This window comes from Panthera leo, chromosome D2, assembly GCF_018350215.1.
Source record: "Panthera leo isolate Ple1 chromosome D2, P.leo_Ple1_pat1.1, whole genome shotgun sequence".
In the NCBI taxonomy this organism is placed as follows: Eukaryota; Metazoa; Chordata; class Mammalia; order Carnivora; family Felidae; genus Panthera; species Panthera leo.
This window is the reverse complement of record NC_056689.1, coordinates 46373430-46388395: the sequence shown is the minus strand read 5'-3', so window position 1 is coordinate 46388395 and position 14966 is coordinate 46373430. Positions and strand designations below refer to the sequence as shown.

The 14966-nt window shown below is 48.4% G+C and overlaps 1 protein-coding gene across 7 annotated transcripts in view; it reads right to left on the bottom strand.

Annotated features, from left to right (window-relative positions):
* Positions 1-14966, bottom strand: part of WDFY4 (WDFY family member 4) — a 309530-nt gene that overhangs the window by 30856 nt on the left and 263708 nt on the right. For all 7 annotated transcript variants that reach the window (XM_042907733.1, XM_042907735.1, XM_042907734.1 and 4 more), the window contains 4 exons: positions 13425-13467; positions 12160-12279; positions 10038-10155; positions 7903-8012 (listed from right to left, as the gene is read on the bottom strand). In XM_042907733.1, the coding sequence (XP_042763667.1) occupies positions 7903-8012; positions 10038-10155; positions 12160-12279; positions 13425-13467 (391 nt within the window). The remainder of the gene's footprint in view (positions 1-7902; positions 8013-10037; positions 10156-12159; positions 12280-13424; positions 13468-14966) is intronic.

The window sequence follows — 14966 nt, the reverse complement described above, 5'->3', positions numbered from 1 at the left end:
CTGGTTTTCCCAAGGCTATCAAAGCAATGAATGGCAGAACCAGGTCAAACCCATGGATGCAACACCAGAGGATATACTTTCTTTGCCCTTGTGCCAGTTTATTGGGGGAATCCCTGGGTCTGGGGCAAACGTGATCTACGACATGTGGGGCAAGGGGTCTCAGCTCCTTCTGCAAAGGGACAGTCTGCCACATGCCTGAAGCAGGCCACACTTGGGCATCTTGGTGGTCTGATCGGTTTTCCGAGTCATACCTGAGGATCCATTGAGATCTATGGGTCATTCTCTGCACATGGACAGGGACACCGAGAAAGCCAGTTGCCCCTGGAGTCACAATTGAACACGGTACCTGGGCAGCTTCAGGATATGGCTTTTCTCCAAGGTCACTTTGCTCTTGGTGGACGTTAGGGGATGGTGCCCACCATCAGATTCAAATTGAAATGGAAACAAAATAGGGGGAGAGCTTTTAAATAAATCTGCACCTAACAAGTCGCTCATTGAAACATATTAAGAGCTTCGTATATTTAATCTGCAGCCCGAGTCTTAACATCTGCAGGAGATTGATGCCTTCTCGTCCTCCTGTATTCCTTTTGCAGCTTTTATGAGTGCTGATGGTAATCTCCTGAGAAACAATATGATTTGGTAATAAAAAGATTACCTGTATTAAATAAAAATAATATATACATAGGAAATATTGTTAGTGCTACAAATCTGGTTAAAGATATTACCACAAAGAAAAATGTTATTTTTTTCACAGCTGTCTAATGCATTTTAGCAAAAGTAATATCTTTAAAACTTAAGCCTGTATTATTTATAAAGGAAGCAATAACTGATTTTCTTATTTCCTATATTAATAAATGCATTTGCATACATTTGTTTCAAAATTAATGGGTTTTCTCCCCTCTGCAATACAAAAGAAATGCCAAATTCCCTAGAAGAAAAAGTACAGCTGCTTTGTTTCTTGTACTATAAGTCTGTGGGTTGATACAAACTCTGGTGGCTTCCAGCAATGAGTCCCAGCCAGGACTAGACTTTCAGGAAAGGAAGGAAGGAGAAAAGGAAGAGAAGGTAGCAAAAAGGAAGGGAGAGAAGCAGCGAGGCAGAGAGGCACCATGAAGTTCTACAGAGTGCCGCCATCAGGAAAGCCCAAAACAAAATAAAATAAAACCACAACAAAATTAAGTCTAGAGATTGGATGGAAACAAAAGAATGAGAGAGAACTACTGTGCCAAGATTTGCTCCTAAATCGATTCTGCAGATACTCTTGAATATCAAGAACAATGAATCCTATGTGTATCCAACATACTGAAAAAAACAATAGTAAGATTATAATTATCTATGAAGGAACAACCTCTAACATTGGCAGAAGACTTTTCCCATGTGACTTTAAAGCTAGAAGGCAAGGCAGCCAAGGCTGGAGATTTCGGAGGCAAAAGTTACAGGCTTTGGATTTTATGTCCAACTGATATCACTCCTTCATGAAGATGCCAGAAAGATATTCTAAATATTTAAAGGGCTCAAAAACAATATCACCCTAGGTATCTTTCCTCAATTAAAATACGTCAAGAGGTGCAAAATTTTGCTACCCAGGACGAATCAAAATCGAAAACAAAATAATGGGGAGAGAAAGGAACAATAAGGACTTCTGCTGGAAATGGACATGATTTAAAATTAGAAGTCCATGATTATGATATGTCTATTAAAACTGGAAACAGTCTTGAAAGGAGTGTTCCTTGTGTGTGAGACCAGGAAGTCTGTGTGCACCTGTGTCCCAGGGTAAGCATTTCAATAGCTACATTCTTAAATTCTCCAGTCTGCATAGGGAAACTCTGTTGCAAAATAACCATTCAACTCTTGACCAACACCCTCAGGAAGTTCAGCAATTACATGCACTCAAGGATACTTACACAGGGGTATTTGTACATGATAGAAAGTCTATTCTTCCTTTCTTCCATGGGACTGACCCAAATCAACCCACTGCCACATCCAAATGATGGGATTGGTTTTATGAGCTGGCTGACAACCCATTCTTGTGACAGATGTCCTTTCCAGTAATTTAAAAGTGTCCCATGTAAACAAATCACTTACAGGACGCTGTGTGCACATCAGTTGATCTAAGCAGCTGTCCTTTGTCCATCAAAGGGGCAGTGTGCAGCAAGAGAAGAGAGCACCCTAGCTGTGGAACCAGGCGGACTTGCCTGGAATTTCAGCATTACTTACACTATGAACACCAGCGAGTTTATCTTATCTCATCTCATCTCATCTCATCTCATCTCATCTCATCTCATCTCATGTTATCTATATTATGGAGAGAGAGAGAGAGAGAGAGAGAGAGAGAGAGAGAGAGAGAGAGAGAGAATCCCAAATAGGCTCCGTGTCCCAAATGGAAGCCAACATGGGGATCGATCCCATGACCCTGGGATCATGACCTAAGACGAAATTAAGGGTTGGACACAACTGACTAAACCACCCAGGCACCCCACAGAAGTGAGTTTTTCAAAGTCTTAATGTCTACCACACTCTTCTCCACAACCTTGGGTGACTGTTATAGTTGTGAAGATATGTATGTGTGAGCACATGAGTGTGAGTGTGCGTATGTGTGTGTGAGGTGCCTCCCACAGGGCCAGGGACACAGGAAGAGATGCTCACAGAGCCCCACCCCTACACCCCTTTCCCTTCACAGACTAGGAACAAAGGAGCAATCCTGGGCTTGGGCCCTGACCTCAGTGTGCTTGGGGAAGGTAACCAGGGGCTCAAAAGAAGAAGAAAAAGACTGTAAAAGTTATTGGAAGCAGAAGGTGGGATATAGGGGAAAGTGAGGAGGGGTGGGGTCCTGGGACAGGGGCAGGAGGAAAAGAGCAAGAACATCATCAGGGCAATTTGGAGACACCACCACCTCCAAAGAAATGCAGGGGTGAATGTGTGCAGTTGAGAGAGAGCTGGGCTTGACCTTCTGCAGGCTGCTTCAGAAAAATGCCAGGCTTGGGGTGCCTGGGTGGCTCATTCAGTTTATGCTCAGGTCAGGCTCAGGTCATGATCTCACAGTTCATGAGTTCGAGCCCCACGACAGGCTCTGTGCTGACAGTGTGGAGCCTGCTTCAGATTCTGTGTCTCCCTCTCGCTCTGCCCCTCCCCCACTTGTGCTGTCCCTCTTTCTCTCTCAAAAAGAAATAAACTTTAACAACAAAAAAAGAGGAAGATGCCAGTCTCTAACACCCCACTCAGTGAGCTGAGCTATAGGTCTGGCAGCGAATTTGGAAAGCCTGTGTACCAGCTGGGCTGCCTCATCAGCCTTGCTCTTGACTGCGGGTGGGCTGACCCCAGAGAAGCCATTAGCTTTTCTTCCTGTAGGATGTGGCTCTTTACTCAATAAACAAAACCCACAAAGGCATTTTGAAAAACCTGCTGCCTACTCTTACAGGGACGAGGGTGGACATATACAAAGCACTTAGAAACAGCCAAATGGGGGGGCGCCTGGGTGGCTCAGTCAGTTAAGCGTCCACCTTCAGCTCAGGTCATGATCTCATGGCTTGTGGGTTTGAGCCCCGCATCAGGCTCTGTGCTGACAGCTCAGAGCCTGGAGCCTGCTTCGGATTCTGTGTCTCCCTCTTTCTCTGCTCTTCTCCCGCCTGTGCCCTCTCTCTCAATAAATAAATATCAAAAAAAAAGAAAGAAACAGCCAAAGGGTTCCCCCGCTGTATCTCCCCTAATCGCCAGCACCTACCATGTCAGAGGTTATTTTAAAGGAGTGGGGGACAGAGGATCAGTTATTCAACACTACCAATTAGAAAGTTCCAGAGCCAGGACTTTGCCCCAGGTCTGCCTGTCTCTATTACATGTGCCCTTTCTGATGCTCCTTGTTAGGTCAGTATAATGATAATTACACCTTTTTTTGGACACAAGTGCACCCGGACCCACGGCCCTGCACCCACGGAGTTCCCAGGTGTTGCTCCCGGGCGGTTCTCTGTTCTCTCTGCAGTTAGCATATGTCTTCCACAAACACCAGCCATCTCGCCTCAGGTGGTTCAGAAAACCCTTCCCCACCGCTGGTAACAGCTGCCTTCACACGGGCTGTGACTTAATTAACACAGCACTTTATTTCAGTTTCTTATTAAATGTAACAGCAGCAGCAGCGGGGCCACTGTGCCCTCGCTGGGGCGTGGCTGCCTTGCTCTGCCCTGCCCGGGCTGGCCTCATCTCGGCCCCAGCGCGACCTGCACTCTCGTCAGGGCATGAACAGGGCACGGCCGTGGCGGCGGCGTGGCCTCCCGCTTGCTCGACTGTCTGAGGCTCACGGGCACGGGCTCCAGGCGGGTGAGGCGCCCGAGAATGACAGCATCCCAGGAGCCAAGCCCCCAGCTCTGGCAGACAGCGGCGTCATACCTGCAAGGGAGTGGGGTCAGCAGCACACAACCGGCTTGCGGCACCGGCTCCCGTTGTACCGCCCATCTGCCGTATTTTCTGGATCGTAAGACTCTAGCATTGGAATACCGAGTTTGAGGCAGAAAACCAAACACAGCAACAGTGAGGAAGGCATCGAGTCCAAGGCCAGCCCAAAGTCAGTGAGACGTAAACATGAAGGGAACAAAGCACCCCTCACCTTCGGGGATCAGAATACGCTGCACGGCAGTTCTAGGCTGTGCGGGAGGGCCCTTGCCTCTGCCCACAGCCCCGCTCAGGGGGCAGGACACGGAGACAAGGAACACGCTGCATCTGCCCCTTGATAGTGCACCAGCCCGCACTGGGGGCAGCGCGTGGACACATGGCTCCCCACGCCAGAGGTGCTACCTTCGCAAGCCATCAAGCGGGCAAGCAAGCCACTCTGGCTTATTCATGCTACTAGGAAGAGGCAGAGTTGGCCTAATGCATAAGGGGGAAGCATGCACCTTCTCATACTGACTTTTGTATGTTCATCTGGCTCTGGAAACGTCCAACATCCTCGGTTCCCTGCCCTCCAGATAAATAAACAAAGAATCATGCCTGGATTCTGCACCTTCTCCACCTTTCGTAGTCTTCCCTACCCCATGGTCCATGCTGGGGATGGAGGTCTAAGTCACTGAGAATATGATCAGGCTCGTTTACTTGTCACTACACAGGGGTGGAACAAAGGTCTCTTGAGAAGAAATGAGCCTGTCCCTAGGAGGCAGGGTGGGCCAGAGGAAAGAGCTGGACTTCAGGAAGATGCCAGAACATTCCTAAGGAGGTCTGTGAAGGCCCTAAGATTCCCAAAGGAGAACCAGGTGCACCCCCCCCCCCCCAGATGTAGCCTTCCACTCATTCCCTTGGGAGCTAAAATTGGTCTTTTATTCTAAGGAAAAAGCAGATGGTGGGTTCTTCTTATGACCCACTAGAAGAGTCAGTTAAAAGTAGCACACATGGAGAACCTAAATGATTTCAACTCACATGGGCCAACATGCCACAGATAGATTTGAACCAGGAAAAACCGGGATTCACATCGGACTTCAACGCAAGAGTCAAAGGGCTGAAACTAACATGGCTACATGTGTGCCACCCAAAAGCATATAAAATCCGTTCTATCTTGCACTGGTTTAGACCATCTCAAACCGGTTTGATATGGTCACCAACGGACCAAATCAGCTTAAAAAGGTCAAACTAGGGGCACCTGGGTGGCTCAGTCGGCCCTGACTTTGGTTCAGGTCATGATTTCGCGATTGAGGAGTTCGAGCCCCGCGTCGGGCTCTGTGCTGACAGCTCAGAGCCTGGAGCCTGCTATGGATTCTGTTTCTCCCTCTCTCTCTGTCCCTCCCCTGCTCATGCTCTGTCTCTCTTGCCTCAAAAATAAATGAACATTAAAAAAAAACCTTTTTTTTTAAAAAAAGTCAAACTAGTTGTGACTAACTTCAAAGTGGTCTTAACCCAGTATCTTTGTGGGTTCGCAGCACACCTGTTTCACCTGGCTCATGCCATCTCCGAATGCTTCTATGTGGTCCAGACTGTCTTGAGTTAGCTTAGCCCAGAGGGGACCAGCTTGAACAAGTTCAGGCTTGCTCACACTACATCTGGCTGATTGCAGGGAGAAGAAGGGAAGTAACAGTGATTGATCACCTACGTAGTGTCAGGCCCTGAGCTAGGGGCTTTACCCCCATTTCCTTATTCAATCTCAACTGCTCAGGGAGCTGTGCATAATTAACCCTCATTTTCAGGGGTAAAATAACTTGCAGAAGATTCTGTATCTGTTAAGCAGTAGAGCTGGCGTATAAATCTTAGAGCTGACACCTTTTCTATTTCACTGTGCCCCCTCTCCATTGAAAGGACCCTTAGTAACAGGTAGGGATGGGGATTTAGCGCATTAGGCTGAAGGGACAAAAGAAAGCTTTTAAAGCATCCAGAACTGCCTGGAGGGAACGCCGTAAGGGCATGCATCACCATCATCATCGACAGTGATCATTGCTTCTTGTGGATTAATGAGCAACATCTGGATGGGATTCCTGGCATGGGCTAGAGCTCTGGGACCGTTTGTTCTCCAAACCAAACTTACTTAAAATGCTTGTTGCCTGAGAAAGGCTCAGGGGAAGCACACTTATTATTTTTGAGTGAATTTCCAGGGAGAGGAGGTTATACAATGTCTAGACAATCCATGCCTTTAAGGAGAACGAACACTGAGCCAACAAACCAGACAGGAGGGATTTTGCTCCTTATGGGAGAAATCACCTTGACCTTGCCTAACCCATTCCTGCCCGGGGCTCAGGAGTTAGATTCAGTGCTGACCCAAGGTAGCCTTTGGTCTCTCAGGGGCAAGGTCACCTGAGCACAAGAGCGACCTTGTTGGTGAGGTCAGACCAAAAACCACAGTTCCTGGAATACTCGTGGTTTCTCTCTGATGAACTTTGCTATCGGAGTAAGCCTGTGCATTTTCAGTGGCCTGCTGCCCACCATGGCTCGAGCCTTCCTCTCCATAGGACACTTGTAAGGCCTGGAGCAGGTGAGGCTTTACACTTGGGCTGTGTGCTGCATTCACTTTGGAGTTGACTGAGCCAACTGGCTGCAGCTGGGCTACCCAGTGGCTGTCCCCAGTCAAAAACTGTGCCCCTGGGACAACCTGGGAAGCAGGATCCCAGTGATAAGGTCAGAAGGGAAAGGGAGAAAATAAACTTCTCAGCTGCCTGCAAAGGACTCTGTCCCAGCAATCCCACCTGCCTTGGACAGCACCACCCACCGAGAGCCAGACTTGCTCACCTCACGGTGTACAGGGCCACCAAGGAAAACACAAGGAGGCCCAGATATATATTTAAATTGCAGATAAACAACAAATAATTTTTTTAGTAGGAGTCACTTTATCTGAAATTCGAATTTACCTGGGCATCCTGTATTTTTATTTGTGAAGTCTGGCAACCCTAAGCTGGCATGATGAATGATCTATTAGTTTATGGGTGGGTAAGTTGGTTAGTTTCTCTCTGGTTCAGCTACTCCTTATTCAAATGCTTTGTCCTTTTAAGCCTTTCAACCTGTACTTAGCATAGCTGTCTGCATTCTGATGTCACAGTGATATTCTTTTCACTCTCCCTTCTTTGTGTTTCTTTTTCCGAGTTTTGACCACCTACCTTCAAGGAAGTCCTCAAGCTTTCTGCTCTTCCTTTTCCACTAAAACCTACTTATGTTAAGTATGTTTTTGCCCATATCTCTCATTCCTTATTTTTAGAGTCTTTTTGCAAGACTACTGGGCAGACATTGCAGGTGTCACTGATAATGAGCAGCCTGCCTTGGTTGGACCGTCCAGAATCCTGGAGCCAGCATCAAGTGGGAGTCACTGGCTGAAGACTGGATTTGTACCAGGGAGATCCCTATTTCACCCAAGCCCAGCTCTTAGTCGGTGAGATATAGGTGTGTGCGTGTGCGTGTGTGTGTGCGTGTGTGTGTTGGGGGGGGGTGAGTAGAGGAACTCACCTGCAGAGAGCAGAAGGCCTGGGTATAGGGTGGCATCCGGACCAGGTAGGAGGCGACAATGATGGCTGAGGAGTAGTGAGTGTAGTAGTGACACTGGGCGGTCATGTCTCCTGCAATGAAAGGACATGCCTGGGATGGATTTCTCACCTGGACTGGGGCAGACTACAGACACACAGGCTCTACAGTGCTCAGGCATGAGCAGCGAGCATAAGCGCTGCTCAAGAGAGCACCTGCAGGCCAGTGGAGCCTTGGTTCTGCTCACAGATGTCATTATAATTTGGCCAGGAGCCACCCATGGTGAAAAGCACATTCAAGACCCTCAGCTGCACCCCTCAAGACCTCAGTGTTCTACTCTCAAGAATGTGGGCAGAGCCAGGCTCTAGGAAGGCAGTAGTCAGGATTCATGGGGAGACAGTGCATTGGTCTTCTGACTTAAGGGGTACCTAGAAAGCCTACGATCCCAGCAGCACAACCAGCAAAGGCCTGAACCAGCTCCCTACAATGACTGCGCAGTCATCTTGCTTCCAGCCCCAGGCCTGGCCTGAAGCCCTCCCTTGTGCCAAGCAGGAGTTCCCTAAGTCACAGTTGTCTGGGAGGTGGTTGCAGGAACTGGTACGAGGTCCCAAACCCAAAGGGCAGCTCAAATGCACACCCAGAGTGAGATGGGAGAGAACGGGGCCAAAGCCAGTGGGATAGAGTACTCTCCTGGCCTGCTTCTGTGGAAACAACTCAGCGACACCTGGCAGTCGGAGGAACAGCAGGGCAAGAAGGGCTTGCCCAACCTTCCACATCCTCCCGTCTGCCCCCAGCAAGTCTGAGAGCCAGTCCCATGCGGAGCAGGGGTCCCAGGCAGGCCTCCACGGGCTGTGCAGGATGCAGCAGGAGCCTCCCTCTCCTGCTGAGAATTGCTCACTAAAAACAGGGCCTCTGGGCCATAAGCCTTTCCAAAGTATGCCACCTCTGGGTCCCAAGGGAACTTGTCATGGTTCCTGGATGGCTGCTTCTTATTTTAAATTACACATTTATTGCAAAGCGTTTGACCAAACCAATGTAGCTAGCATCAAATGCATGGTAGAAAAATTTATTTTTAAAATACATTCAGGGCTCCTGGGTGGCTCAGTCAGTTAAGCGTCCGACTCTTGATTTCAGCTTAGGTCATAATCTCACAGTTGGTGAGTTCAAGCCCTGCATCGGGCTCTATGCCTGTTTGGGATTCTCTCTCTGATACACACACACACACACACACACACACACACACACACACTCTCTCTCTCTCTCTCTCTCTCAATAAATAAACTTAAAAACTACATATTCATTGAAGTTTAAGAAGTGAATAGGTCTAAGGAAAAAAATTAAGGCAATAGGAGTTCCAGACGCATGTGAATGTGGCAAAAATTGTAAAGGTGGGGGCGCCTGGGTGGCTCAGTCCGTTAAGCGTCCGACTTCGGCTCAGGTCATGATCTAGCGGCCCATGAGTTCGAGCCTCGTGTCGGGCTCTGTGCTGACAGCTTGGAGCCGGGAGCCTGCTTCAGATTCTGTGTTTCCCTCTCTCTGACCCTCCCCCATTCATGCTCTGTCTCTGTCTCAAAAATAAATAAACATTAAAAAAAAAATTTAAAAATTGTAAAGGTGATATGCAGATGAACAAAGTTTGGGAACTAGGTTCTGGAGCCTAGATACAGGCTCTGCCATTTAGAAGCTGTGATCTTGAACTCATTGCCTGAACTCTCCAAGTTTCAATTCCTTTCTCTTTGAAATGGGCCATTGTATTTCTGCACGTAGGCTGGCCTGTGCCAGGAATATAGAAAGTGCTGAATGAATGCTACCTCCCTCTGCCTCTGCTGGCCCCTGGGTATGGAGGTATCAGCTCTCAGCACAGCAGTTCTCAGTCCCGGCTGCACCTCACCAGAATTTTTAGAGCTGGGGCCCAGACATCAGTATTTTTAACACTCCCCACCCCCAGGTCCAGGTGATTCTTCCACACAGCCCGGGTGCAGGCCAGTGGATTTGAGCTGTTCTCTAGCCTAACATAATTGTTTCCAGGCTAAGGGTCAGCCTAAATAGTTACCAAGGATCATTTCAGAGCATTCAGATGAAAAACACTGCAGAAAAAAGTCAAGCTGGGATCTACCCACCTTCAGTTTTCTCAACTTCTTTAAACCTCTGGATAAATTTCAGCTTCCTTTCCTTGGTCTGAGCCCCCATGGGCCTTGAGAGATCGCGGAAAGTCTTGGGATTCGTCAAGTTCAATGTCTAGAAGGCAGATGTATGGCTGGAGTTAACTCCCCTCAGGCCCTCTTGTGACCCAGCGAGACTTCAGGAGCCACGCTCTTTAGTTTTATAGTTCTCTTTATTGGTTTATTGTCGTTTGGTCTGGCCCCCCTCTGGTGATTAGCAGGCGTGCTGGGGTTTTATGGCCCCAGAGCCAGTGATCCACAAAGACTTAATAGGGGAGAGATGGAAAATAAGAGGAGGGGAAGATTGAGTTCACACTGAACCTGTTCCAAGTTGACCCAAATCAGAACATTGCCACCAGTGACTGAAAAGAGACTTTCAAAAGAATCCCTGTTGTCTATGTATCCCTTGGCTCCAGCCCTCACAGGAGAGCAGGATGCTTCCGTAGTTCACGGTCCTTCCTTAGAATCAAATGGATTCTCTAGGAAGTTAGAAGTCCTCATTTGGGGAGGAGATGTGAGGAACGGCCTCATTTCTTCCAGAGCCCACTCCCTTCCGGGTAGTGAAATGTCGTCCCTTCCCCTGCCCCAGGGAATATAATACACAGCAGTGGAGACCTGAAGTTTTTAAGGCTAGGTGTCCTTGGAGATGTTTGCTTTCAGCAGAGGTGTTCTATGTGTTAGGAGAGGAGCTATGCATTCCCCAGGATTTGCATGTCTTATAGAAAGTGTTTCTTTGAACCTGCAGTCCCCCTAGGGAGGCAGGTGTTTCTTTGAAGCTGCAGTGTTCTTTGAACCTGCAGTCCCCCTAGGGAGGCAGGGCCAGTCCCCATCTCACACCTGCAGAGCCAGGGGGTGGGGGGCAAAGCGAAGCAGGCACTTCTCAGACCCCTATGACAGATAGATGGCACATGTGGAGACCCATGCCCAGCGACTGCTGATTTTGCCAGGACAGAATGGGGGTTCATAGCCACTAGATCTCCAGATTCTCCAAAAGATAGTGTAAATCCAGATTTTTTAGGAGAAACCTCCCAATTATTAAATATGGGTAAGTAATCAAAATTTGGGGCTAAACAAAAGGAGCTCGTAAACCCCCACTTTGCAACATGTGAGTTAAAGCTGGGGTTTGCATGTTTCATTTTTGAAATACCTCAGCCCCAAGTGGATCATTAGGGAAATAAAAGGCAACATATGGCTGGTGAGAAAAGTTTTGTGTTAAGTGTCTTAAGCGGGAATGGGAGGTCATAAAAGACTGAGGCTCCCTCTCCCAAAGCCTGGCTATCAGCCATCCAAACACCCCTAGGCAGGACTGGCCAGGGCTTGCCTGAACAGGACCCAGCCACCTTCTGTGCTTTAGACACTACAACCTTCTGGACGGCCAGAGCTCAGCTGGTTGGGACAGAGCTTCATCGCCAGGTCGTTCCCAGCAACATCACCTTGGCCCAGCTATGCGAGCTGTCCTCCTCCCCTCCCTTGCCTGCTGAGGTCCAGGGACACAGGCCCGAAGCAGAAATTATCTGGTATTGCCATCAGCCTTACCCAACCCTTTGTGTCTCAGTCTAGATCCTGGGTGAAATCTACATACCAACATCTCAGTTGCTGAGGTCGGGCTACTGGGCAGTGATTTCTTCTCTTTGGGTCTCTCTCTGTCTCTCTCCACTCCTCTACCCGCGCCCCCCACCCCCGCCCAAATACACATGTTGATTCAAGGAACAAGTTCCATGGCCTACTGCCCTTGAAGGACTAGAGTTGGTCCATGGCAGTGTCTCAGCAGGTGGGGATCAGTTGCCTTGATAGCAGTGAGTCAGCCAGGAAGCCCTCTGGGGCACATGTTAGCAACTGTCCTCATCATGTTGATCATCCCATATGTGGGGTCACCTTCCCACAGGTGGGGCTGGACAGAAACCCAAGCAGCCAGATTCCAAAGGCCCCCTCTGGGGTGAGGGGCCGAGCACAGAGCAGCCCTCAGGGCCAGGTGGACTGAACCTTGCAGTGGGGGCTCTGCGTGCTGATTTAGTATGCTCTGGTCTTCACGGTCAGAAAGCCTCAGGACATTTGAACAGCATCCATGTGAATACTGTACCTGTGAGGTGTAGTCGGCCAGGACCCAGGGAAACACGGGATACTGCATATAGTCATTGTAGGTCCTTCCAGCCATGGTGTTGAGGTGCATGAGATACTCAAAATTGCTGATGTCCCTTTTCTACCAGAAGAGACGAAGAAGAGATAAAGCAAACACGATTGGCATCTTCCTAAGGGCCACGGGAGGTCAATCCCTAGTCTTCTGCAGCCCTCACTGTGTGGGTGAGAGCAGGCAGCACACATGTCCACTGCTCCCCGTGCACAAGCCAGGCCCGATCCCAGAGACTGTGCTAATTGCAAAGGGAACTGAAGCGAATATACTCAGGAAGCAAAGTCAACCAGAAAAAAAATATATAGCTCAGCAGTCGCTAGCCCAGGATAAAGCCATCTTTTCAGTTAACTGTTGGGTGTGAAACTCAAAAGTTGATTAAAACAAGAGCACAGATGCTGTGGGTAAACTTACTGCTGGCCTTTTTATGATTTAAAAAAATTAGCTGAGGGGACCTTGCGGTCACAGAGAAAGAAGCCCTCGCTGAGAGGCTGAATGATCGGTCTTCCTCTGGGAAGAAGACTTTCTGTTCTGTCCCTGCCTATTGGGATAACACTCATTTTTAGGGCCTTAAAACGTACAGTCAAGGTGGAATCAGGGACTGTATTTGGGAAAACTTTACCAAGGCCAATGGGTGAATGAACCACCCACCTCTTATTTGGGACCCGCATTCTGTAGTCTCTCTTGACCCTCTCGTTGGAAAAGGGTTTTGGACAGGAGTGACCAAGCATTCACTTCTTGTTGCCACATGATGTCTAAGACTGGCCTTCTTGAGGCCCCTGCCTTTCACGAGAACCAGAGGCCAAATGTGAGTCCATTCAAGCTGGGAATCACATGTGTCTTCTCAGAACAAGAAGTGAACGTGTGTGCCCCTCTAGATTGTGTCCATTTACACATATGTGTATATCTGCATGGGTGGAGCGTGTGCGTGCACATGGGACATGTGTACATGCACACACACACACACACACACACACACACACATATGCACACATACACTACCCAGCTCTGACTCCAAGCCTCAGGTACCGCTTTTGATCACTGAGATCTTTTGAGGGAAATATTTGGGACATTTTGATAAATTAGAAAATAAGACCCCTTCTGATTCATCCACATGCTTGCTTTGTCTCTCCAACTGCTGGGATCTGAGCTATTTTCTGATTTGCGTGCCCAGAGGGTTTTCCCAGACCTCCGGTCCTCTAAGGGGGTCACTGTACCTGCCACCTCTGTAGCATGGTCCTGTCAGAGCCGGGGTATCGCCTGTGGAACAGAAAACAATAGTGGTGACCAAATATCTCAAGGCATGGATGAGGGGAGAGGTGGCAATTTCTGGGGATCTATGGGGCCAGGAAAGCCACAGACTTCCAGGGCACACAGCAGTTCTCCTGGCAGGATAATAATAACAAGATTGTTATCTAAGTTCTTCTTGCCCCCACACCACCCTGTCACTTTGGTTCTGCTGTGATGCTAGAATATTCTACTGCTTTGGTGTGGTCTGTGGAGAAGTCATAGGGCCATGCAGAAGCAGGCTCAGAGGCCTCGCTACCCCACACTAGATTTCCCATGGGCACGTGTCAGCCTTCCTTACCCATGTAAGTATAATATATGTGATTATTATATACTGACATGTGACTATAACTTATGTATATAGTTTTAAAAATGCAAATAATAGGGGCACCTGGGTGGCTCAGTCTTGATCTCGGCTTAGGTCATGATCTCATAGTTCGTGGGATCAAGACCTGCATCGGGCTCTGTGCTGACAGTGCAGAGCCTGCTTGGGATTCTCCCTCTCCCTCGCTCCCTGCCCCTCCCCATTCTCTCTGTTAAAATCAATAAAATTAAAAAATTAAAATAATATATGGAAGGTCACAAGATGTAAGAGTCTCTGCACTGCTGCTCCCACTCAAGAAGTAGCCACAGTTAACAGTTTCCAGAATAGTTTTATCCCATGCCTGTCTATTGCTTACATTGCTTTTTTAAGTTTATTTACTTTGAGAGAGAGAGAGAGAGAGAGAGAGAGAGAGAGAGAGAGAGAGAGAGAACACAAGCAGGGGAGGGGCAGAGGAAGAGGGAGAGAGAGGATCTCAAGCAGGCTCCACATTGTCAGTGCAGAGCCCTATGCAGGGCCCGAACTCACGAACCATGAGCTTATGACCTGAGCCAAAATCAAGAGTCAGGTGCTTAACCAACTAAGCCACCCAGGCATGCCCACTGTATTTAAAAAAATTTTTTTTAGTGCTTGTTTTTGAGAGAGAGAGACAGAGAGACAGAGGGTGAGCGGGGGAGGGGCAGAGAGAGTCAGGGACACAGAATCTGAAGAAGGCTCCAGGCTCTGAGCTGTTTGAGCTCCGATTCAGGGCTCAGACTCACAAACCATGAGATCATGACCTGAGCTGAAGTCCGATGCTTAACCGACTGAGCCACCCAGGCGCCCCTGGTATTTTTTTTAATTGACGATACGTGGATAATCTTATTTGCGCCTTGTCACTGGCTTCCCAGCACTGTGGAGTCACCTCGCATTGTTCTGTGGCATTCATTTCTACAGCATCAGGACGCCATTGCACACATGGATCAGAACTGGTTGAGCCTGACTCTGTGGTGGGCTTTGTCCTCACACATGACCTCTCCGTGACCACTTCTGGACATAAATCTCTGCATACTTTGTGAGTGTACCCAAGAGAGAAAGTTTTGGCAGCCATACTACTGGGATAAAAAGTATGAGCATTTTTTTTTTTTTAAAGTTTGCTACATATTGCCAA